The sequence below is a fragment of the Phocoena phocoena genome, chromosome 11 (assembly GCF_963924675.1).
Source record: "Phocoena phocoena chromosome 11, mPhoPho1.1, whole genome shotgun sequence".
In the NCBI taxonomy this organism is placed as follows: domain Eukaryota; kingdom Metazoa; phylum Chordata; class Mammalia; order Artiodactyla; family Phocoenidae; genus Phocoena; species Phocoena phocoena.
Genome location: NC_089229.1, coordinates 94,487,735 through 94,513,289, shown reverse-complemented (window position 1 = coordinate 94,513,289; position 25,555 = coordinate 94,487,735). Strand labels below are relative to the sequence as shown.

The 25,555-nt window shown below is 37.9% G+C and overlaps 2 protein-coding genes across 3 annotated transcripts; both read left to right on the top strand.

Annotated features, from left to right (window-relative positions):
* Positions 1-1,822: 1,822 nt before the first annotated feature.
* CLEC1B (C-type lectin domain family 1 member B) lies at positions 1,823-8,705 on the top strand. Of its 2 annotated transcripts, XM_065887295.1 has the most exons (6): positions 1,823-1,889; positions 2,517-2,615; positions 4,021-4,134; positions 4,297-4,448; positions 6,668-6,774; positions 8,549-8,705. In XM_065887295.1, the coding sequence occupies exons 1-6, from the start codon at positions 1,826-1,828 to the stop codon at positions 8,691-8,693; spliced, it is 681 nt and encodes a 226-aa protein (XP_065743367.1). In that variant the 5' UTR covers positions 1,823-1,825; the 3' UTR covers positions 8,694-8,705. The 2 variants fall into 2 exon arrangements, with proteins under 2 accessions (XP_065743367.1, XP_065743368.1); XM_065887296.1 differs by lacking the exon at positions 2,517-2,615 and having other exon boundaries at positions 1,826-1,889; positions 8,549-8,693.
* Positions 8,706-12,927: 4,222 nt separating this feature from the next.
* On the top strand, positions 12,928-23,714 carry CLEC9A (C-type lectin domain containing 9A). Its single transcript, XM_065887865.1, has 6 exons — positions 12,928-13,018; positions 14,537-14,617; positions 19,291-19,437; positions 21,508-21,659; positions 22,802-22,923; positions 23,582-23,714. The coding sequence occupies exons 1-6, from the start codon at positions 12,928-12,930 to the stop codon at positions 23,712-23,714; spliced, it is 726 nt and encodes a 241-aa protein (XP_065743937.1).
* Positions 23,715-25,555: the final 1,841 nt, after the last annotated feature.

The window sequence follows — 25,555 nt, the reverse complement described above, 5'->3', positions numbered from 1 at the left end:
ATTCCCAAGATTCCCTAAATTGCTTTCTGCATGTGTAATATTCCAATAAGTGCCTATTTTACATATACTCATTCATTCATTCATTCACCAAATTTCTACTGGGTGGTAACTGTATGTCAGTCACTGTTTTAGAGCCATGGAATACATTCCTGTGAGTATACATGACAAAAATATTATATATATATATATGTACACACACACACACACATACACACACACACCCTCCCTCACATATATGCAATGGAAAAGAGTGAAACAAGAAAGAGGGACAAAAATGTGGCCTGGGGTGGGGTGGAGTGGAAAGTTGTTCTAAATACTAAGAGGCAAAGGTTAAGTACCTAAAGTCTAAGACTCCGTGCTCCATAAGGACTAGTGCCATGACTTCTCCATGAATACTTGCTATTAATTTCAGGGCCTGACACATAATTAAATTAATGAGATATTTGCTTTAAAATAAAAGAGGTAACTTATGTAACACTCAACCTCTACAATATTAAACAGAGGTTTTTATTCCAAATTCAAACTCATCAGCATATTTGGAATAAAGACTTCTTCAGCTATACTTTCCTATGCCAAGAAAAGAGGGAGCGATAAAATACGCAAGTAGAAATAAAATGTCAATGATAGGCCTTATAGGGTGATTGAGAGATAGCTGGAAAAGCCTCTGGATTTCGGAAAAGAGAAAAGAAAACTTTGTTGTATCTATCGTTTTTTCCTGCAGTTCTGTTTAATGTTTGCTGAGTAGCTCAGCTTGTATTTATGGGGTAGGTGGAGAGAGGAAGCAGAATTAAGACTCATGTTATCAGGGCCTCCTTTGACCCTGACAGCTTCTGTACTTACCCAGCATATTTCTAACACCACAAAGTCATGCTTGATGGATACAAATAAAGGCAAATATATTTTTATGAAGCATAGATCCAGCCATAAGACACTCAGCTTATGGTTAAAGTTATCAAAGATCCAAAAGCCATTCCTGGAAATTTACTTTAAAGTGAAAACATTACTGAAAGGCAATACATCGAGACATTAACTTTGTATTATTTCACTTTATTAGATTGTTTTCCTTTGATGCCTAAACCTAAGCCATATAAATCCTGCTTCATGTGGAGTTCTCAACTTTTTTAAACCTTTGATTTGCAGGGACTAAAGAGTATAATATAATTTGAATATCCTTGACTCATTACTTAAAATGTCAGCTTGTTCAGTTTTTCAACTTAATGCAATCAAATAAACGGATGGTTTTTTTTTTTTACTCTAAAAAAAAAAACCTTTGATTTGCAAAACATGCAAGAATTTGGATGAATTCTAGGTCATAATTAGACCTTCTAACACAAGACCATGAAACATCTAATATAGCTCATCTTAGATCAAATTATACCAGACTCTTACACCACGATGAGATAGACTCTATATCTGTTGATGTGTTATCCGTGAGTTTTCATCAGAAATAAGTTCATTTAAACGACATGATTTAGACTCTGCCAAGGTTACGATGAAACATGAACTTCTGTTCTTTGAAAGGATATACACGATGGAGCTGTCAGAGTGGAAGTTAAGGAGACAGGAAACAAATGCCATATCTACTCGTTTACCACAAGTTATTATTTTTGTGTTTTGGTGTTCAAGGTCCATGAATATCTGAGCAGCTATTAAAGGGCTTCCTGGAAAGAAACAAAAAACAAAAAATCATGTGCCCCAACTCATACGTCTCCACCTTACCAGAGAGAGGAGGGTCACAGACGGGTAGACATTGAAATCATAAGGGTGGACACTACATTTTGCAAAGTCATTGAATGCTGAGTTCACTTTCATTCCAAGGGAAGCCATGCAGGATGAAGATGGATACGTCACCTTAAATATTAAAACTCAAAAACCAGCTCTCACTTCAGGTAAGAATGCCCAAGAGGCAGCAATTTGGAAATTAACTGTTGAAATGGATCCACCTTAGTTTCCTTTTTTCTACTAGTAATAGCATACATAGTGTTGTTTTATTTTCCTGAATGACCTTCTTTCCCTACATCACTTGAGTGGTATGTACATGGGCTACATGTGTTAGTTATATTTAGAATATAAACAACAAATGATACAAGCAGGGCACATTACATTAAGGCTTATAGATTTAAATGCTGGAGGGAATAGAAATCTAAGGGGTAAGAGGAGAAAATGTTGGAAAACTCCACTTTCTAAGATGTCAGCAAGTGGGTGTGATTCCACAGTTGTGGCTTATAAACACCATTATTTAGAGGAGTGAGCACAAAATAAAACAAAGACAAACACAAACACAGAAGACCTTAGCTGCTAGTTACATTTTGACTCAGAGAGAAGTCCGGTGGGAGTGGGGATGGAGTGGGTTGTGTTTACTGCTGGTGATTACCAAGGGAGCAAAGGCAAGATGGGCCCGAGAAGCTGTTTATATCACTTGGACAATCCTGAGAGGGCAGGGGATGGGGGTGAAGCTGTCCCCCAAAACTATGCCATACTGCCTGCCGCCTAACATCTTTATTGTATGTCCACAGGTGACCCTGCTTCCTCCTCTTTGTGGCGTGTGATGGCTTTGATTCTGCTGATCTTGTGCATGGGGATAGCTGTTGGGCTGGTGGCTCTGGGGATTATGTGTAAGTATTGACTTATTGCCAATGACTTGATCTGAGGAAGGCAATACGTAAGTGTCCTGGTGTATGCCATGAAGCTTAACTGTCACTATCTATTCGTCGCTACTGCAATTATCCTATACATAGCTGCCAGGATATTCTCAATAAAGGAGAACTCTGAACTTTACCTTTTGATTAAAATTACCTTTTAGGTTTTTTAAATTAATTTAAAATGATTGTTTAAGAATTTTAAGCTGGTCTTTAAGATCTTCCTTAGTATAGATCCACACTATCTTTTGAAACTTTCCTTTTTTCCTCCCTATTCTGTGCATCTTAAGATCCAGCCAACGTGGAGTTTTCTGTTTCACAAATAAATCCTATGTCCCCCTGCCTGAGATTTTGCTGATTCTGTCCCCGCTTCCTAAAATGTCCTCCTTCCCATGTTTTAAGGTGAATATATTTACTTCCACTGAGACAATTCATATCCCACCTAATTGATAAATATTTTTTCTTCCTATACATCTAAAAGCCCTCCAACGTCACATTATCATCTGCATAATTGTTGCTTGTTCAGATACTTGTTTATTTTTTCATAAGATATTTTAGAACTTTTCATCCACTACTTTGATTTACCTGAATATCACAGTACTTCGAGCACAACAAATCAATACTTTTTTGTTTTGTTTTGTTTTTTGCCACACCACAGGGCATGTAGGATCTTAGTTCCCCAACCAGGGATCGAACCCGTGCCCCCTGAAGTGGGATCACGGTCTTAACCATTGGACCACCGGGAAAGTCCTCAATATTTTTTTTTTTTTTAAGTTTGTGGTACGCGGGGCTCTCATCGCTGTGGCCCTTCCCGCTGCGGAGCACAGGCTCCAGATGCGCAGGCTCAGCGGCCATGGCTCACGGGCCCAGCCGCTCCGCGGCATGTGGTATCTTCCCGGACCGGGGCACGAACCCGCGTCCCCTGCATCGGCAGGCGGACTCTCAACCACTGCGCCACCAGGGAAGCCCTCAATGTGTATTTTTTAAGTGAATGGATATTCTGGCATTACACAGAAAACATAATAGCAGAGGTCATTCACCTCTGTGAAATGTGCTTAGAAATCTGCATTCAAGGAAAGGTCAAAACAGCTGCTTTGGGCATGCGCTTTGATTACGGCATGTTCTTACCTGTGGTCATCTCCTTCAAATAGTTCACCCATTGTTCTGGAGAACTCTCGGTTGTCATTCTGCCTGACACAATGTTTTCTTTATAACCCCTTTACCCTGATCCCCTTTCAGCACTCTTTTACTCATAATGTATCTAGTAAACACTTCATAGATTGACAACTCTGATGAACATAAAGTTCATTGAGAGGACTTTTTTTTTTGCATCACTCCTTATTATCCTAATTACAAATTATTATCTAATTTTTACATCTAGTTGTCACGCAGCAAAACTACCTACAAGCTGAGAATGAACATCTCTCAGGAACTCTGAAACAATTAGCGAGGAAGTTCTGCCAAGATTTACTACAACAATCAGGACAAAAGGAAAGTAAGTATGATTGGCTAGTCTCTTCATCTCCCCTAACTCTGGAGTATTTTTGTGATGCTATCTGTCAGGAATCTTGAGATCTTCAGGAAACGTTGAATATGAGGAAAAAGTAAGCCCATCCTTTCAGAATGAAAGGGATCCTATGCTTGGATTCTCCTTAAGGCCATAAATGCAGCCCATGTGACATACACTGGAGATATTATGGAGACAGTTGCTATGGATTCTTCAGGCACAACTTGACGTGGAAAGACAGTAAGAAGTATTGTGCTGATGTAAATGGTACTCTTCTGAAGATCACCAGGGAGGACACGCTGGTAAGAATATTTCTATGTCAAATATTTTGGAGTCATAAGGAGAGAAATCTCAAATGAAACATTTGCCTTTTTTTTTCTTTTACATTTTTATGTCTTGCAGTTTGTGCTAATCTCAGAAACTTATTAAGCTCAGTAAAAATTACATTTGAGAGTAGAAAGTGCTGAAATAGAACGAATGAAACTTTGAGTTCTGGTCTTACCTCTGCAACAAGAGTTAAGATCATTTCTGGGCTTCCTTAACTCTGTTTATTAATTCAAAACAGGATCTGAAAGTATAAAGAAACTCAATATGATTGGAAAATATAAATATCAGTGTTATCCCAACATTACATGCCTTCTCAGTTTTTGCTAAATTGTTGACACTTTGAACGAACCATGAGGCAAACTCTATCTTTTCATAGGCCCTCCCAGATGTAGTTTGGGGCACAATCTTATTTGCACAACACACAGGATTTCAGTTGAAAATTTTTTATTAAACATGTCTCCTCTTCTATATTTCCCTTTTTGACAGCTTCTAACAAAAGCTCTCTTTTCAAGCAATGTACATTCACATCCACTACTGCACTTTCTCTATATTATTGAATGTAGCTTTGCTTTTTCATAAATCCTGGGAGCAAGCCAGGAACAAAGCCTTGGAGTCTCCCTCCTACCCAATAACAGTTTGTCAAAACATATATTTTTTAAAAGGCAGAAATTATTTATTGTACTTATCCTACAATTTCTAATATAGTAATTATTCACATTTTTGCATATTAAAATAAATGCAAATATAAATTAGAATAGAAGATCAGGATTCGGGCTCTATGCGGACAGAAATTCAATAGAATTCAAATATTCGGGCAAGCCATTTTCTACAGAACTGCTGTAGGTAACCAGCAAAATTGACTTGTACCTTACTGAGAGCTGAAGTAACCAGCAGTGGACCGGACATGAGGAAATCAGCCCAGTGATGTTCACACTCATTTGGGTGTCCTGTTATTCTAACTTGCTGTACCATATACTTTTTTTTGTGGCTCAGACTCATAGAGAAGATATTCAGATAAATTAACTTCTTTCAAATCAGGCAAAATAAGAGAGTACCTTTTTTGAAATCTCAATTCTATTACAAAGAGATTAATTGGAGACTAAACAAGTCTCGAATCTTATTACTCTAGGTTGATATCATGTTGGAGATGAACAACTAAAAGAGGAACTAATGTAATTTTTTGAGAAATAAAAAATAGTTAAATTTCAGGTAGACTGTATCTGTCAGGTCCTATAGTGAAATATACAATATGGATGTACTTTAAAAAAAAAAACATAAATCAACAGAAAGGTGACAGGTAGATCAAGCTTTAAGAACATCTCTTATGGAATGCCAGTTTGTGTCTCACATGTCTGCCAAGATGCTCACGTCATTTTTTATTTGCCAAGAATGTGTCCTCACTTGTTTTTTCCGGGAGGTATGTGAGTACGTGAACATTTGACCTCTTTTTAATTCTGCTACCCATAGATAGATTGATTGACTGATTTATTCATCCATTAATTCAACAGATATGTGATGGAACTATTCTAGGACCTGAACCTATGCATTAATAAAACCTACAAAAATTCCTAAATTCATGGAACTTTATTCCAGTTGGAGCAATAGGCAAAGAACAAAATAAACCAGTATAGTATATAGTATAGTAAATAGTGATAATTTCAAAGTAGGAAAAAGTAGATGCACGTCATTTGTAAATTCCTTTGAGAAAGACATTGTATAGCTCTCTTTTACCCAGTCAACTAAAATAAATGAATATTCCTGTATGCAAGATTCTGTAGGCAAGCTAAGCAATGAGACCAAAGCGAGTAGAGCTTAATTCTAGGGAATATAAAGTTTCATCAACAATGTATTTCTTTTCGTTTTCCTTCTCTAGCTGTTTACCACTTATTTCATTTAAGAGCCATATTTGAGACTTCATTTGGGATTCTAACCTTCAATTGATGGAAGATAAACACATAGGGATATTAGAATATTATCTCTCTTGCTTACAGTTTTCCCTGTATCCTGCAAGTATTTTTATGCAAAAACAAGTGAACTTGGAACAATTCTAAATATCAAATATAATTAATTAGTATTAATATAGACATATAATCCACTTTTTATGTCCAGCGTCTCATCATGAAGCTTCGCCTTTATGCCGTTACAAGAACTGTAGAAACGCTCTGACCGTTGTATTTACTTGTGTTTGCAATAGCAATACATCAGTGGCAGGACTGGATTAATTCGTTGGGTTGGATTGTCCCGCCAGAAATCCAGTGATGTCTGGATGTGGGAAGACGGCTCAGTTCCCTCCAAAAATTTGTAAGTTATTGGATGCTCAGAATACAAGGCACAACTAGGAATTTTGAGTCCTGGGGTCTTCTACCCTCTTGAGTACAGGTTACTTAAAAGTTGGGAGGTGGCTCTGTGTTTTACTGTGTGTTACATAAGCATTGGCTGAGTCACTTACACCATAATCCTAACAAGAGAGCACTTGTAATAAGATTCTATTTTCCTACTCTCCCATTCCTCTGCTTTTTATCTAAGTCGCAATCCACCGCTATTCCTGATGCTTTGTTCCCATTCATTTCTACCCTTAACTTCACCACTGGAACATTCTACGTATGTAGTTTTGTTTTGTTTTGTTTTCTTAGCTTGATCTGATTCTCTTCACATATTTTCAGAACAAAATTATCATCCTCATTATTTTATGGTTGAAAGTGATTACTTTGAGGCTCCTTTTGACTTTTCAGTATCATTTTACCTCGTCTTTTACCTTAGGGGTATCCAAGAATCGAGCACGTTATCAGTCACAAGGTGATTCTAATGTTCATGTCAAAAGGGAGCCTCAGACCTCAGCTAGAAAGAACCAGACCAGAATCGGCCCCAGTTTGAGCTCGTGCCATTTGTCTGTAGCCTTCTACAGACAATCCAGGCAAAGGGACCAATTACATTGGGTTACTTAATATGGTTTTCCAATCTCTAATCACCTTTTGTTAATCTTGTGCAATGTCTCTCCAGTTAAAATTTAAACTTATAACTAAAAATTTATACAATCTGATCATTACTTAAAGTTCTGATTAATTGATTCAACAGATATCTATTAAGAATTTACTGTGGGTAGGAGTCAAGAATATTATGAGTACAGGCAAGCTTCTTCATAGGCCTGGGTTTTATTCTTATCACTTGCTCTTCCCTTCTAGAAAGCTCTGCCTCCAGAACTCTATGAAGGACTCCCCTTTGTCACTCAAGTCTGTTTAATCATCACTTCCTCAATGAGACCAGCTTTAATTACCCAAACTAACCTAGCCTCCCTCCACCACATGCACTTGAGTCTATCATATCACACTGTCTGTTTCATCATGACTCTTACCACTCTCTGAAATTTTCTACTTATTTGTTGGCTTCTTACCAACTTTCTCTCATTATAATGTAAGTTCCCCAGTAGAAAGGACCTTGTCTTTGTTTACCACTCTGTCATCAGCACATAAAACAACTTTGGCTCCTAGTAGATATCCCATAGATATTTGCAAATGAATGAATAAATATGCATTCTTTGTCCTCTTGTCATAGCACTGTAGCAGGAAATATAACAAGCAATTACAATACAGTCGTGTATCCAGCTGCCCTATAACATAAATCCTCATTTCAAAAATTTTTAATCAACTTATTTTTCCTTGAGCTCATTTCCAACCTGTGCAGCTACTTGTCCTACAGGGCTCCTCTCTGTTTATCTAAATCCTACCCTTCCTTCAAGGCAGAACTAAAGTATGATCTTCCATGGGAAGAGGAAAAGGTAAAGCCTTTCTCATTATTTCAGATACCCATCCATCCTTTCCTCTGGGCTCCTACTGTACCTACTGTTCACTTCTGCTTAATCTTATGCCATATTAAATTGCTACTGAGCTATTCAAATGTACATACTTTATACTCCCAAGCAGATTGGAAGTTTCTCAATGATCTGAATGTTGCTTTTTAATTTTTTGCCTTGTACTTCTTATCTCCACTTTATGCAACAAAATACTATACACAGAGTTTGATCGTTGATTGTTTATTTACCTTTCAAAGGAACTCACTCTACCTTTTCCATTCACAGGTTCAAGCTTTCTGGAACTGCAACAGAAAATATGAATTGTGCTTATTTTCATAATGGGAAAATTCACCCTACCTTCTGTGAGAACAAACATTATTTAATGTGTGAAAGGAAGGCAGGCATGGCAAAGGTGGACCAACTACTTTAATGCAAAGACATGCACAGCATGTCACAGACGAGTGATCGATGGTACAATAAGAGATCTGGATGAAGGAATCACTAGCCATAGAATTGCTTACTTTTCCCTTTATTCCCCTTACAGTGATCTTTACATTATCTTTCCTACCAACACCACTTAGTTCCTTCTTTATATAACCCTTTATACTGAGGAATAACTTAGTGCCTTCTTTATACATCCAGAAACCAGTCTATGAGCTGATGGTTTCCCAATGGCTCCATTAATTAATTTCCATTAATTTTCATTCTTCTTGTCTTCCATTCCTAATTATCTCAACATGCTATGATTCACTGCATCTTCAGACATAAACATATACATTTTACATTGAAACAAGAAAGGTTAGCGCTTAAATGACTTACGCTGTGCAAAATATCTAAGTCTGAGACTATGCAAAATATCTAAATTTGAAAGACAGCATAAGGTAGTGGAAAGTATACTAAACTTGGAGTCAGTAGAATAATTTAGATGGCATGATCACTCAAGTACAACCGTGGCTCAATCATGTCGCCTCTTAACTTCCATCTTCTAACATTTAAAATAGGATAACACCTGTCTTATATACCTCACAGTTCCACAACCTAAAATAAAAACTTCAAAGTATTAATTATATCAGAAACTCCATGAAAGCAAACCCCATGACTTTCTTATTTTCTATTCTATGCCAGCAAGCACAGCTCCTGGCTCATAGGAAACAGAAAGATATTTGCTTCTCTTCGTGTGAGACAGTTCACTAGAAAGCACAGCAATCAGTAAAACACTATACAGATATAATTTCTATTCCAGGTCCCCCTATGGTCAGACTGAAGAGCAGTAATTTTCTGTCCAAGAGAAGGAAAATAAAGTTTGCAGGAAAATTGACGGGGTTTGAAAATGAGTAAATGCTTTTCAACAAGTTGCACAGGCTAGTGGAACAGCAAGCAAAAATGCTTTATATAGTTCTTTTCCTGACAGCTCTATGTTTGGCTTTTGCTGAGTGACTCATGTAGTATTTATAGATATGTGGAGAGGCACCCTTTAACAGGATAATAGGCAAACTTTTCATTTCTTTTCATAGCTTCCCTGAAGGTACTCTTTCTCCTTAAATTCGTGGCAATAAAATGTATGAACATGATTCTCAAACATCTCAACTGAGGTGCTTGTTAAAACATGCAGATAGGGGCTTCCCTGGTGGCGCAGTGGTTGAGAGTCCGCCTGCCGATGCAGGCGACACGGGTTCGTGCCCCGGTCCGGGAAGATCCCACATGCCGTGGAGCGGCTGGGCCCGTGAGCCATGGCCGCTGAGCCTGCGCGTCGGGAGCCTGTGCTCCGCAATGGGAGAGGCCGCAACAGTGAGAGGCCGGCGTACCGCAAAAAAAAAAAAAAAAAATGAAAAAAACCCAAACAAACAAACCAAAAAAACATGCAGATGTTCAAACACAAATACTTATGGTACTCAGTGGGAAGGCTGAGGAGACAGACTATGTTTTTAATAAGCACCCTGACTTGCTTCTGATACAAGTATCCTTTAATACATTTTGAGAAATGTTACTTTGGAACTTACTCCTTATCTGGCTTTTGGTAAATTGGTTAGACTCTTTAAAACTCAGTTTCTTCATCTATGAAATGAGTTTAATATTATTACCTTACTCATAAAGTAATTGTGAGGATTATTTAATATAATTATGTAAGGCATTGAGCAGAGTACCAAGCATATAATTAATACTCAATGAATATGTATAACTAACTTTTATAGCTTTGTGCACTGACACCCAAAGACACTTGAATCTATTTTGTTTTAGGCTATCAATAAACAAGCAGATTTGGCACGGGAGGGGCGTCAAGAGAGGGCACTGAGGAAGAATAATAGAAATACTATAGATTCTGCTTCCACTTCAAATGTGTTGAGATCTTGGCTTTTGGGGTATAATGCCATTATTTTCCTGTTTTTACTTGTTTATTTAGAGAAACCAAATTGGAACTAATAATTCAGAAAACTGTCCAAAAATCAGCCATAGCTCTGAAATTTAGTGTTTTATCTCCCCCAAATGGAAAAGCATACATTTTATATCGCTATTCATGACTGAATTTTAAAGAATAATATTGTAGTGGATGGCAAAAGTGCAATTAAAAAATGTAAACCAATCAAACTGTACCTACAAAGATTCTTTTTTTCTGATACTCATATCAAAAGCATCTTATACATAAAATCAGAATAGCATAGACTTTAGTAGCACAGGTAAGTGAACTTGGGAAAATAGTTGGACTTCTCCATGCCTCAATTTGCAATTTTGTTACAACATACTAATAATAGTAACTATGCCACAGAGCTATTTTGAGATTCAAAATAATTCATGTAAAGGGCCTTTGAAACGGTGCTTGGGATATAATGAACAATAAATAAGATAGTATGATTAAAAACATTAAACGTCATACAAGTAACATGCTAATCTTTGGCTGGGAGAGCCCAATGTTTCCCCCAAAGAAATTTATCAGAGAGCATACTATATTGGGGAAACCTAGATCTTTCTGAGCATTATATTTAGTGCTGATACAATTTGAGAGCCCCTGGAAATTAATGGCAACCACTGAATTTCGGTTCCTGCATTCTTCCTGACATTGCTCTTAATGTATATTTGTTGTGCTTGTTGTTTCTTCCTCTTCTTCACCTCGATAGAAATCATTTCAATGTAAAGGCTATAGGGAGTTAAGTCACATTATTTTCTCTGTCAGAATCTCAGGTCACTTAAAAATCATATGACATATTTGGAGAAGTTGCTGGATATTCTCTATTTGCCTCTTGAGATCCTCTTGGCCCCATCCTATGTCTTAGGAGGCAGAACTCCAAGGTACAGCAATATCTGGGCAAACTTGGCCTCTGGCTTCCAGTTAATTCCTCTGTTGGGAGGTACTAGCAGTGATCAGGGGAGTGAAAGGGGAGAACGGTCCGGGTGTTTATGCTGGCTGTCGCCTACCACACCCTGGTTTGGCAAAGCCTTCATGTTCTGTATCTTAGGCCATGGCCCTTTCAGATAGGTCACAAAGTTCCAATAATTACCTTCCCCTTAACCCTTCAGGCCTGGGTGTGATAATCGTTCCCCAATGCATATTTCACAACCCCTTTCTGGTTTCCTTAATCCTTCCCCAATCTTTATAAAACCGTCTTTGTTAAATGCCCTCAGATGCCCCCTTGGGATTTGCAGACTGTAAATTACTGAGACACTACTTTTGGCCGTAAGGACAAGTGGCCAATATATGAGTGATGATTAAAGTATCAAATTTCTCAATACCAATGCTGTAGTCACAGGGTGTGGCAGAAACAGCCCTCTATCCACTAAATAATTCATCCTTCCCTTCTAGAGTGAAATTATTGTAGAAAGTTTGCTAGCCAGGCAAAAATTAGGCTTATCAGGACCAAACTGTAGATCCAAACAGGGCACTATTAGTGGATGTGAATGTCATACATGATAATTCAAGGTTACGGCTTTTAAGAAGCAATCGTGGATATGCCATCTTCTCCTTTTCTTTCCATTGGCTAGAAGTATGACATTCCAACCACCCACAGAATAGAAGGAGCGGGGTTGCATTTGGAGGAAAACTACCCACTAACCAGTATTACTGGAGCTAAAACGTTACGTGAGCGAGAAATAAACTTTGTGTTAAATGACTGATATTTTGAGGTTTACTTGTCACAGCAACTGCATCACCCCAGATAATACAGTGTGTAAATTTATTTGAGAGATGAAATCCCTTCCCAGTTTTCTTGTTTAAGCATGTACAGTGATCTACAGCTCCTTCCACGCTGGTTGGCCCAATGTGAGCTATCCTCGTATCTTTGCCATCAAGGTCATTCCCACACTTCACATCCTAAACCAAATGTAAGCTCATTCTCTGCACTTCTGGCCTTTTCATTTTAACAGTAATCCAGTGCTATCACCTTCAACATCTGCTACACTGTAGAAACCAGAGCAATAACCTATTCTATTATTGACCATTTTGAGTTCAGTTTCTTTCTCACTTCCTTTTTTACCAAGTTACGCTTTGGCTTAAACTTCTACTTTCTGGATGAAGATGCATCTATTCTATTCCTTAAACTCAAACATATTTCCCCACTGGTGTGAAAAGGTAGCTAATTTCAGTTCTTCCATTAATCTGCTCCTGACTACAAAAGGAGTTATTTGTCTCAGCTTCTCATGTGGACCCCCTTACCTATCAAAGCACCTCAGACATGCAGGAGGAAGAAACATACACCTCTCTTCAGTGGGATAATCCAACACCAAACCCTTACCAGAAACATCTGTCTTCCACCAAAAATTCAGGTAACCAGTTCTACTTATTTAGACCAAGACCTTGTGGTTTATGGGTTTTCTTTTTTCCTGTTCTATGAGGAGCCCAAGGTGATTTTTCTAATCTGAGATAACCCACTTAAGAGTAGTATAATATGGATAATATGATGCATAATATTGCATAATATGCAAAATATTAAAAATGAAATGAAATGGAGGGGAAGTAAAAATGAAAAAGGAAAAGAGAAATGGACTTGACAAATAAGTATTACATTGGTTCTCTCTCTCTCTCTCTCTCTTTCTCTCTCTCCTCTCTCTGGAAAGACAAAGAATTCCTGGATTTGGAAAATAAGTGAAAGAAATCATATATTTTGTGTAATTTTAGTTTCCACGTAAAAACACCCTGCACATTACCTGATAAATACTAAGAAGTAAAAGAGAAAACGTAGGTTGAAAAAACTGGCAAACACTCATCAGCCTGGATCAGTTCTGTCTTTATAATTTAATATTCGTATTAGTCTCCTATTGTTTAGGTAATATAGTACCACAGACTTAGGGGCTTAATACAATACAAATTTATTTTCTTATAGTTCTAGAGATCAGAAGTCCAAAACAGGTTCCGCTGGGCTGAAACCAAGGTGTCATGGGGCTACCTTCCCTAGAGAGGCTCTAGGGGGCAACCCATGCCCTGTCTTCTCCAGTTTCTAGAGCTGCATTTCTTGCTTTCCTCAGCTTGTGGCTCCTTTTCCATCTTCAAAAGACAGTAGCACATTTTCAAATGTCTCTCTGCTTCTTCCATCATATGGCAGTCTGTCCCTCTAATGTAAATCTCACTTATAAGTGCCCAGGTAAAACAGGATAATCTCCCCATCCCAAGATCCTTAACTTAATTATACCTTTAAAATCTCCTTTTCCACGTAAGGTAACACTTACTGGTTCCAGAGATTAGGACATAGGCATTTCAGGCAAAGCTGTTATTCAGCCTGCGACATTATCCGAAGATAAATTTTATACATTTTTCTGTAACTAGCATTAAGAATATAACAGATCACACATTCATTTTCCTTTCCTGAATAGTTGCAAAATTACCTTAAAAAATTGCCCTCATCCAAAATCGTACGTTTAAAGGGAAATACCTTTGAACCAATCACGCTCAAGTGACACTGACAGGAGATGAGATTGGAGACAGCCTCTTTGCTCTCAAAAACTAAATCCTGCTGCCTGGCTTGCCATCATCTCTCAAAGATTGTTGGAAGAGAATACATCTAACTAGTTACTACGTTTGTGGTGTTATATAAGGATAAGAGAAGTATACTAGTAAAACTGTTCGATTTGGCATTTCTCCAAATCCAGTGTATTCCAAGTTATGACTTGCATTTCCAAGAGTTTGAGTTCACCTTTTCTTGTTACACACAGTTACAAGGCCTCGGTGATTCTCTAGAAGGAATGTCTAATGTTAACTCCTTAGTTTACTCAGTGTAGTCCTATCCTGACCCACCTCTTTCCTCTACTTTCTCTAATTCAGTTTCATTGTCTCTATTCCTTGTTTAGGAACATGGTGTCTTGTGACGGTGGTTTTATGTATCTTCTGCATAGGCTCATTAGCAACCTCCATTTTCTTGGGTGTCAAGTGTAAGTACAAAAGGATATCTTCAAAGTAATCTATAGATAGGTTACGTACTTCATATAGTGTTATATACAATTATATGTACGTATGTCGTGGAACTGGAACTTCATAATTTATAAATGGATAGACAAATCAATTAGAAACATGTAAGTGACATAAATGATATAAGATAATGGCTTCCTTATTTAAGTTACGGGACATTTACTTGATATAACTCTCTAAGCACTCAGAGGCTAATGATAACTTTCAATGTTCAACGGCATGTTGTTTAACTCAAATCTGATACCATAGGTCTGCTGGCGAAAATGATGCAAATAATTGCTTATATCATGATTCAATTTATGAATCATGTTAGTATGCCAAAGCTTGCAATTTTTCAGTATAGGCTCTTCCTTTTCTAATATACGTTTGTTCTAAATTTGACTTATACAATTATTTTAATATGAGTTTTTCACTTTATATTTGATGAGGTACCAGTTAGTATGTTTAAGGTAAATGTGAGAACTTTGTTTGAGCCAATATTTAACCACATTTCTTTATTCTTTGTAGTCCAAACTGGAGACATGTTTCTATATCTAGCAAATGAATTTTTTATAAAATGTAACAATTACAGAGCTGCAGGTTCCAGAAACAGGACTAAGACCCTTCATTATCACTCATGCTAGCACTGAGAAATATGCTTAGCAAGACAGAGAGGAAGGCTATTGTCTGGATAAGTCTTATTTCTTGTATACCGTGGCAAATCATTTTTCTGTCTAGGAGGAATTAGCTGGCAAAGGAGAATTAGGAGTTCTGAAATGAAGAAGAGAAGAGTACAAGGTTTGCTTCCACAAAGTACAGGAAACTTGACCTTGTTCATGTTAGCTATGATCTTATTTTCCTGGCGGTTCAGAGAGGAATGTTTTAATAATTTCTAGGCTCTCAAGAAGTAATTGTTACCTTGTCTATCTCCTCAAACAAAATTTCACAGCCCAGCATAAATGCCAGAACTTCCCTTATCTCACCTTATCCTCCCTCTGTACTTTATTAAAATACACATAAATATAAATATATATAGTATATGTAATATACTATATATATATATATAATACTAGTCCATTTTTAAAAGAAATTCACAATTAAATATCTGTTTATCAAACATATATACTGGAAGCAGATTTGCAGAGTTGGAAGAGAACTACCATACAAGTCAATTAACATATAATAATCCAGTTTTTTCTGTAAAAACTGGGGACTCTTAATGAAATATTGCCAAGTTCCATTCTAACTGCAAGAATACATATTTAACTGACATTGCAAATATCAAAAGATATGGTTCAGGTATCCATTCTGTATAACGAATTTCAGTGTTATTTTATAAATATTAACTACTTGGGGTAAAAAGATGAAAGAAACTTGAAGTACAGAGAACAGTTTCAATTTAAAGCAAAATAACTGAAGGTGCAACATCTTGAAACAATATTGTCAAGTGAATGGAATGTAGAATTTGTTTTATACATAAAAATAAATCTGTAGTCTCCAATCATCAGTTACTATATAGCCAAAAAGCACATAGTACATACTAAGGATGCTGATAAAATCATACTGTAGACTTTTATGTCCTCAAAAATCTTGCTCTCTGATGGGCACATGATTTTGTTTTCTTCTCTGTCTCGTTTATGAAATCTGTTAAGATCAACCATGACAATTATGTTCTTAACAAACTCTGGGTTATCTTAAACTGAATGAATTAATTTTGATCTAGAAATCCCACTTCTGGAAAGTTTTCCTATTGATAAACCTGCACGTGTAGCAATAGGAAGAAAAACAAAAAAGATTGAAAAAAATGCAATTGCCTATCAGTAAGGGACTACTTAATTAAAAAATGATACCTCCACACTGTGGGATACCAAGAAGCCAGAGGAAGAAGAAGGAGGAAGTGGAGATGAAGGTGGAGGAGGGGCAGGGGAAGGCATTAAAGGAAGGATGTGGGGCTTCCCTGGTGGCACAGTGGTTGAGAGTCCGCCTGCCGATGCAGGGGACACAGTTTCGTGCCCCAGTCCGGAAGGATCCCATATGCCGCGGAGCGGCTGGGCCCGTGAGCCATGGCCGCTGAGCCTGCGCGTCCGGAGCCTGTGTTCCGCAGCGAGAGAGGCCACAACAGTGAGAGGCCCGCATACCGCATAAAAAAAAAAAAAAGGATGTGTATTACAAAAGTGTCTGGAAAGACCAGGTTCCAACAGGCACCTCTTCCTCTCCATGTAAGTGTCCTTTCACAACACAATTTCTCTCTTGGATCAGGAACCACTGATGTGTACACAAGACACCTTGGTACTTGGGAGCCCAAAATGAAGTCTTGTTTGGTAATTTATGTCTTGCTGACCACCTGACATATTCCTGAGAGGTAACTAGCCTCAACAGCAGAGCCTTCTCAGGGTCTCTTTGTAACCAGGGACAAATCATCAATCGTATGTCATCAGTGAACAATGTTGACAAGATAGTGTAATCTGGCCCCCCAAATCCTCATACCCATGATAACAAAGCTACACTATTAATCTGTATGTTTCATGCCTTGTCCGGAGATCAGTGTCACGTAGGAATTTTAAAAACACTGCTTATGCTGATTCCAGGCCAGCCCAAATTAATTCTCACAGCACAATAAGGACCACATCTATAAGACTAGAAACCCAATGAAAAAAATTACAAAGGATATAATTATACACTTCATTGAAAAGAAAATACAACTGACCTTTATTTATACATGTGTGAAAAGAGTTTCAACATCAAACATAAAAAGATACATGCAAATTCAAATGAAACTGAGAGAACATTTGTATGAGATAATATAAGATATACATTAGTGTCTCTCCCCTCTACTCTGCTGTGACAAGAGCACTAGGAATATCTCTCGTTCTAATAATTGTCTTTGACCAGGTCCCTGACACAGGGCTCCTGAAACGCTTGTAAATTCCTAAGTGATAAGAACACTAGGAACATCTTTTGTTCTGATGAGGTGACTGTGGATGGGCTCCTGTATGGGGGCTGGTCACCAGCAAGACCACACCATGATTAGAAGCTTGGAATTATCAGCTCCACCTCCCATCCTCCAGAAAGGGGAGAGGAGCTGGAAATGGCATTAACAATTGATCATGCATGGGGCTTCCCTGGTGGCGCAGTGGTTAAGAATCTGCCTGCCAATGCAGGGCACACGGGTTCGAGTCCTGGTCTGGGAAGATCCCACATGCCGCGGCGCAATTAAGCCCGTGTGCCACAACTACTGAGCCTGCGCTCTAGAGCCCGCGAGCCACAACTACTGAAGCCTGCGTGCCTAGAGCCTACGCTCCGCAACAAGAGAAGCCACCGCAGCGAGAAGCCTGCGCACCGCAATGAAGAGAAGCCCCCGATCGCCGCAACTAGAGAAAGCCCATGCGCAGCAACGAAGACCCAACGCAGCCAAAAATAAATAAATAAAATAAATTTATAAAAAAGAAAAACAATTGATCATGCTTATGTGAGGAAACCTCCATAAAATCCCAATAGTGTGGAGTCAGAGAGCTTCCAGGTTCGTAAACACATCCACACTGGGAGGGTGACACACCCAACTCCAACTCCATGGGGACAGAAGCTCTTGAGCTTGGGACCCTCCCAGCCCTCTCCCAATGTATCTCTTGACCTGGGTGTTCATCTGTACCCTTTATCATACCCTTAAAAAACTGGTAACTCATTTCCCTATCAGTGAGCTGCCTTAGCAAATTAATTGAACCCAGGAGGGAGTCATGGGAACCTCCAATTTGTAGCCAAATCAAACAGAAGTTGTGGAAACCTGGGGACCTACTACTTGCATTGGCATCTGAAGGGGGGGAGCAATCTTTGGGACTGAGCCCTTGTCCTGTGGGATTGTTATTTTCTCCAAGAAGATAGTGTCAGATTGAATTAAATTATAGGACACTGTGCTGGTGTTTTGGAGAAGGGCGAGGGAGGTGGTGGTGGAGAAACCATACATTTGGTGACCGGAAGTGTCAGAAAAGTCAAGATGATTCACAGGAGAAAGGCTTATAGAAGGAAAAACTGAGTTTTTCCTATACATTGCCTCGGCACACATGGAAGGTAATTTGGAAATATCTAATACGATTTAAACGCACAAAACTTTGACCCATCAACGTATCTTACAAATATACTTACACATGTGTGAAATTATGTGTAACTAAGGTTCTTTATTACAGCACTTCAGTAATACCAAAAGATTACAAATAGTCTAAAATAGAGAATTATTAAAATATATCGTGACATATCCATACAGTAGAATGCTATATAACAAAAGAATGAAAAAGCTCTTTATGTACTAACACAGTATTATGTCCAAAATATATTTTAAGTGTTAAAATAAAAAGTGAAAAACCATGTAAAAAGATTGTTACCATTTGTGTAAAGGGGAAGGAGGAGATTTTATATTCATTTGCATGCAAAGTTCAAAATATCTCTGGAAGAATAAAAAAGAAATTGGCAAACCTGACTACTTTGGGAGACTGGAATTGGGTGAATAAGGAAACAGGGATGGCAAAGAGACTTTTTGCTGTGCATTCTTTGTAGGTTTTAATCACAAATATAATCAGTAACGTGTAGTTCTCTTTAGTCTATGTTGAAGGTTGACTTTGTTATATGTCAGTATTTTATCAGGAATGGTTGTTATTGTTTGAAGTGTTCCAGGTGTCCACTACTGCAATGAAGCAGCAAGAAAAACTCATCCAACAGGACAGAGTACTGCTCAATTTCACACAATGGAAGAGAAACCATGACCTGCAGATGAAATATTGCCAAATGTTGATGCAGCCGTCTTTCAGTTCAGGTAATTGATACAAAATCAGTTTCCACTGCGTGGATACACATGTATACACCAATTCCTCAAAACAACAACAACAGCAACAAAAAACCAGTGACATACATTTTATTCTTTGTAAAATTATAGTCAGGATTTCATAATAGGAGAGACATACTTTTGATCTACTCTTCAGTTCAATCTCATACATATACATATATATATATAATATATATATCAATAGTATGTGGAAAATACTGAGTTTCCAAGAAATACAGATAAGGAAAATATACAGTCAAATGTCAAAATGGAATGTGTGAGATTAGTAGGTAAGATTAAACAACAAAAAAAGCAACATATTATGTTTTATCCAATCATTCAAATTTACGTGTATCTTTAATTAGAGCTCCAAATGCCTCAATTTATTTAGTTTAGATCTTGCTTTAGATTCAAATTTAGATATCTCTTGAAGCAGAAAATTCATTTTGAAAATCAGGGTACTTACAAAAATTATAACAATGCAGGGTTCAGCTCATTTTTTAAAATTCTATTAAGTGACTTTGGTTTTATCTTTTTCATCCCTTACAAGCATTTTAAACCTGTCTATTTCTACTTGTTAATAGTGTGTCAAGGGCTTCCCTGGTGGCGCAGTGGTTGAGAGTCCGCCTGCCAATGCGGGGGACGCGGGTTCGTGCCCCGGTCCGGGAAGATCCCACATGCCGCAGAGCGGCTGGGCCCGTGAGCCGTGGCCGCTGGGCCTGTGCGTCCGGAGCCTGTGCTCCGCGGCGGGAGAGGCCACAGCATTGAGAGGCCCGCGTAACGCAAAAAAAAAAAAAAAAAAAAAAAATAGTGTGTCAAGTACTCTACGGTTACTTAACTAGTGTTTAATAATACTAATACATAAAATTTAGAGAATTAACTTCCCTGTAGTGGATATCATCTTAGTAATTGTCAATAAGAGAGATCAAAAACCTACCGTAGCTCCTTCTAATTGAAATTTTGTCAAGTAAATGTTTAAAAAACATCAATGTTTTAAAATATAACAGACTACTGAAAGCATGAGTTAGGCCCACCTCTGAGCCATCAACCTTAAATCAGTGACGATATCCATTTTGGAGACTTGCAAATCCAGCATGTTGTCAACCTTTCAACTGCCACTTCAACACTACTTATGCTATGACTTTAACAATATTCAGGATACTGACTAGAGTGTATTTCAAACAAAGGATATCTAAGAGCCTTAAATAACTTGACATCTGTGCCATGGAAACTGATAGTGAACCATTTTTGACCTTAAGTAGAAGGCTTTTCTCTAATGACTAGTGATCTGGCAGTGTCTTTCCCTCTATAAAACAGTGCCAGAAACACTTGGTCAAATTCCTGCTCTTTGGTTCCCCTTTTATACATTTGAGCATCCTTCTTTTGTGAGTACATTCTTTCTTAACACAGGTTCTGTAAAACTGGTTAAACACTGTGGCTTACTTCTTAGTTATATCAAAGTCCTAAAATAAACATATTGGTCAGTTGTGTTTTTGTTCACTTTTCCTCACCCACAAATTTTAAAATCATTTCTCAAGGTGCATTGTTTGTTCTCTCCATTCTGTGCGGAAAATTTTTCATGTTTTAACTCTCAGAATGTAAACATCAACTTGAGGCTTATTATGCTACTCACCTAATTAATTGGGAATGTACTTATTATTATGCTTGGTACATTCCCAATTAAATTGGGTCAGTAAGATTAAAAGACATGAAACAAGAAGCAAACAAATGAAGATTATAAATGATGTAAAGTTAAAAGGAGGAAAGATTTCTAAAAATAGAATAATCAGATCAATTATTATAGAGGAGGAGCAATTTGGGAATAGATATTCTCAAATTAATTTTATCTTAAACTAATTCTTAGAGACCTACTGCACTTGGAAATAATTGTATAAATCTTACTGTATTCAGCCTCAAAGCAGCTGAAATTGGTAAGTACTGCATCATACGAACCATTGGGTTAAAGAGTCCTGCTTTACTGGGAGTGACACAAGGGTTCTTTTGAGAAGATATGCTACTCATATTTTTATAATAACTTTAATAAAATGTTTACATTTGAAGCCCATAACTGCAGCCCTTGTCCAGACAACTGGATACGCAACGGAGAAAGTTGTTACCGTGTCTTTGAAAGCTGGACAATTTGGCACACCAGTAGAGAGGATTGTTTGAAGGAGGGATCTAAGCTTCTACAAATAGACAGCAAAGAAGAAATGGTAAACACTGTTTTATGGTTTCACATCATTCTGAAAATACCATATTACCCATTAAAAGAAAAGACTGGTTCTCATAAGACAGAATTCCTTGATACTCTATAACAATGGTAGATTTGTTGAAAAAAAGGTTTAACACACAAAGTAAGAATTAGCATGCCTTAGTTTCCTTTTAACTGGAGAAACAAAAAATGAGATGGTTATTCAAAAATCAAGGAGAATATGTTAGTTCTATGTCCTTTATTAATCAAAAAGGGGAAAGGGTAAGAGAAATACCGTTTTGTAACATGGTAACCCACTCAAAGATATGCATACATTATAAGTGTATGTATGTTTTAAATGTCTTATTTTCAATGCTGTAGGGAAGTATAATAAGCTATAACAATTTTGTGATTATCAAGAAAAGTAGAAGTATAAAAAGTGAGGTGATGTCATGAAATGGAGAGATTTATGAAAATAAGCATTTGCTAAATGAAAAGTTTAATTGACCTTAAATCTAGTTTACTAACATCTTAACAAGCAAACAGTAAGATGTTTCATTGAAATCATTCTACCCATAAATTATGTGCGAAGTAGAAGACATAGTTACACATTTCTGAATTTATTAAAAATGTATGCCTACTATATTCAGTAACTAGTCAAAATTCATTTTTGTAAGAGTAATAGTAGAACAATTTGTTAAGGCTATGTAATAAACCAAGGCAACTTGGACTAACTTATTACAATTATGGGTTCACACTATTTTTTCTGTGCAAATTTAGTGACAAAAGTTAGAAATATTTCTTCTCACAAAATATGCCTACAGTTAAGTTGCTTTTGGAATCTTCTAAACTATTTCTCACATTGAAATATCCTGGGAAAGTCATATACTATATGCCAAATTCTGAATCTGTTAAAACTACTTTGATACCAGATGCCTAATTTCTCCATAGTCCTTAACACCACATTGATCATTTAGCAATAGGGAAAAAGGTATCCTTTCTTTTAAAAATCCTCTCTCTCTCTCTATTTCCAGCTCTCAAATTCTAATTATTTCTGTGGAAACAAAATACCATACTTTATATTTCATGGTAATTTATTGGGGTTTTTCTGGTAGTACCCCCCACCCCATCCTCAGTTCACTGTTCAAGTCTTGTTTCTTATAGGACTTTATCACTGGCAGCCTGAGGAAGATCAAAAGAAACTATGATTACTGGGTGGGACTGTCTCAGGATGGGTCCAGCCAACCTTGGCTTTGGCTAGAGGGCTCCTCTCCTTCCCCTGATCTGTAAGTCTCTGAGGGAAACATTCCAAGAAGAATTAGACACGGGGGGAAATCAAAAGTTCATTTTATTTTATACCTTACATTTCCTCTAGAAGACATAACCAGCATGATAATTTCACAGGCTTCTGATTGGAATCAAAGCCAAGATAATTCAAGAATGGCTACACGACTTCTAAATTTTCTCTGTCTCAGCCCCACTGCCATTACACTGTAGCACATTCACATCAAAATTCGAGTCTGAATGAACAATACTATGTGATTATCACGTACATTTCCTTTGTATCATTTAAAGGCTAGAGGGCTAAGGGCAAGAGACTATAGTAATTGTTAGGCAATTTCCATAGTAAGCTTTCAGAAAGAGCTAGGGAGGCTGGTCAACAGTGCCTTCGTATTTTGAGAATTAAGAATCAGAAAAAAGATTCCAAATTAGAGCCTATCCTTTTGTATTCAAGCTTTTTTTTTTTAAATGCTGCTTGTTGAAGTAATATTTACATACTTTATTGAGAGAAAATAGTTCTGTTATTGAAGAAGAAGGGCAAAACTACCGCGAGGGTGACAGATTAAAACAAAAGGAAAAGCTGTACATCTCTCATTTTATTGCCCAGAGGACATTCCCGTAAGCCCAACACCTAACCTCAGATACACTGACTTGCGTCTCCAGGTCACCAATACAGGGACCCCAATCAACTAACCAGGTCTGTGGATACCTCAGAAACAACGGCCTTTCTTCCGCTAACTGCAGCACTTGGAAATATTTCATCTGTGAGAAATACGCGTTAAGATCTTCTACCTGAAAGAAAGTTTGCTTGAAGTGATTGCTCCATTATGGTAATACCTGCAACAGATCATTGGAAAACCTGTAACAATGAGTTTAAGAGTCAGTGCAGAAGTAAACCAGTGCAAGGGTTGTGAAACCAGCTACCCAAGACACAAAACCTATCTTGCATTTACACTTGGTAATATTCCTCAGCATTTTCCAGATGTTCCTTTGACATTGTTCAGATTAATTACCGAGAATAAAATTGGTTTAGAGCAAGAGGACAAAACCCTGAAGAGTGGAAAACAAGCTGAAGAAAAATCATTTCTATTTGTCATTTTTTTTCTTCCTCTCTCTCTCTCTCTTTAATTTAGAGTGACTGTGAACTCGACAGTCACTGGGGAGATGATGCAGTTTTAGCTGACTGATACTGTTTTTAATAAATGAATAAATGTGATCTTTTAAACTCACTGTTTGCCAGATCTTTCTGTGCATTTGCTGGGTTTCCAGGCATTATGTTATTGGACCAGTAGGATGGGAGGACAGAGATATGGATTTTCAAATTGGAAGGAAGACAGGCTGCTATCTGCTGCCTGTAAGACAATACCATTTTTAGGACTGCAGAATTCTGCTGGAGAGACGAACAACCAGAGCTACATGTAAGCGGAAGGAATAGTCAGGCTGCCAGTATCAGCGTGTCTCCAGTAAAGAAGGGCTGCGAGCTTCCTTCCTGCCTCTCACTGACCATCCCCACCACTCGCAAATCAAAAGACTCATGATCTGGATCCTCAAGGTTAATACTCCAGCACTTTTAACTACAACTCTCTGTGCCTCAATGTCCTCCTTGAAAAACAATAATAGAACTTGCTTCAGGGCTTCCCTGGTGGCGCGGTGGTTGAGAGTCCGCCTGCCGATGCAGGGGACGCGTGTTCGTGCTCCCGGGCCGGGAAGATCCCACACGCTGCGGAGCGGCTGGGCCGATGAGCCATTGCCGCTGAGCCTGCGCGTCCCGAGCCTGTGCTCCGCAACGGGAGAGGCCACAACAGTGAGGGGAGAGGCCACAACAGTGAGAGGCCCGCGTACCGCAAAAAAAAAAAAAAAGACACCACTTAAATAAATAAGGTGAAATAAAACCTAATTCACTGAGGCAGTAAGAAATCATTTAAGTGAACCTGGAAGCCTATTGTAAAAGATGACCTCTGAAGGAGACATTCCTTTAGGGATGGGAAGGGCATGTTTTTGTGTTTGTTTCTTTATCTCCCCTTGACTTGGAGCTTAAATGCTGGGAATGTCAATAAAAGGAATTATTCTCTAGTTTTCTGCTGAACGTAGAAAAGGAAAATAGCAAAGAAAACACAGTATAAGTTGTCCGCTCTGGTTTTTACAGATGGCAGTTCAATCTAATCACCTGGAATAAAGGGGAAATAATAGCACGTTTTATAGTAGCAAAGACTGTTTGTCTTCAAGATTCTTCAAAGTATTGTCATGGAGCTGTGTTTAGAGAAAGGATAGGAAGCATTTAATAACTCTTTTCAGAAGAAGTACAATGAAGCCAGAGGCAAACATCCTACAGCTGACGTCATCAGCCAGCATGTGATACAGTATTTACAAGTCCCAGTTTTATCTACAGAGCAGCTGGCATAAGCCTCTACAGATTTCCTCAGTGGTAATATTGCTTTCCACACAGATGGTACGGGTGGGAGATTTTTTCTTGCTGTTTGCTTTTGGCCCAGAAAAGCAAGGCCTTTTTCAACACAGTGGTAAAAGACTGGACCTTAACACCGGGACGATCAGTTTCATATCCTAGTCCCACCAATAATGAACTGGGTATCTGATCCATCTCACTGAGTCCCGGATTCGTTTTTAAAAAGGGAAAGG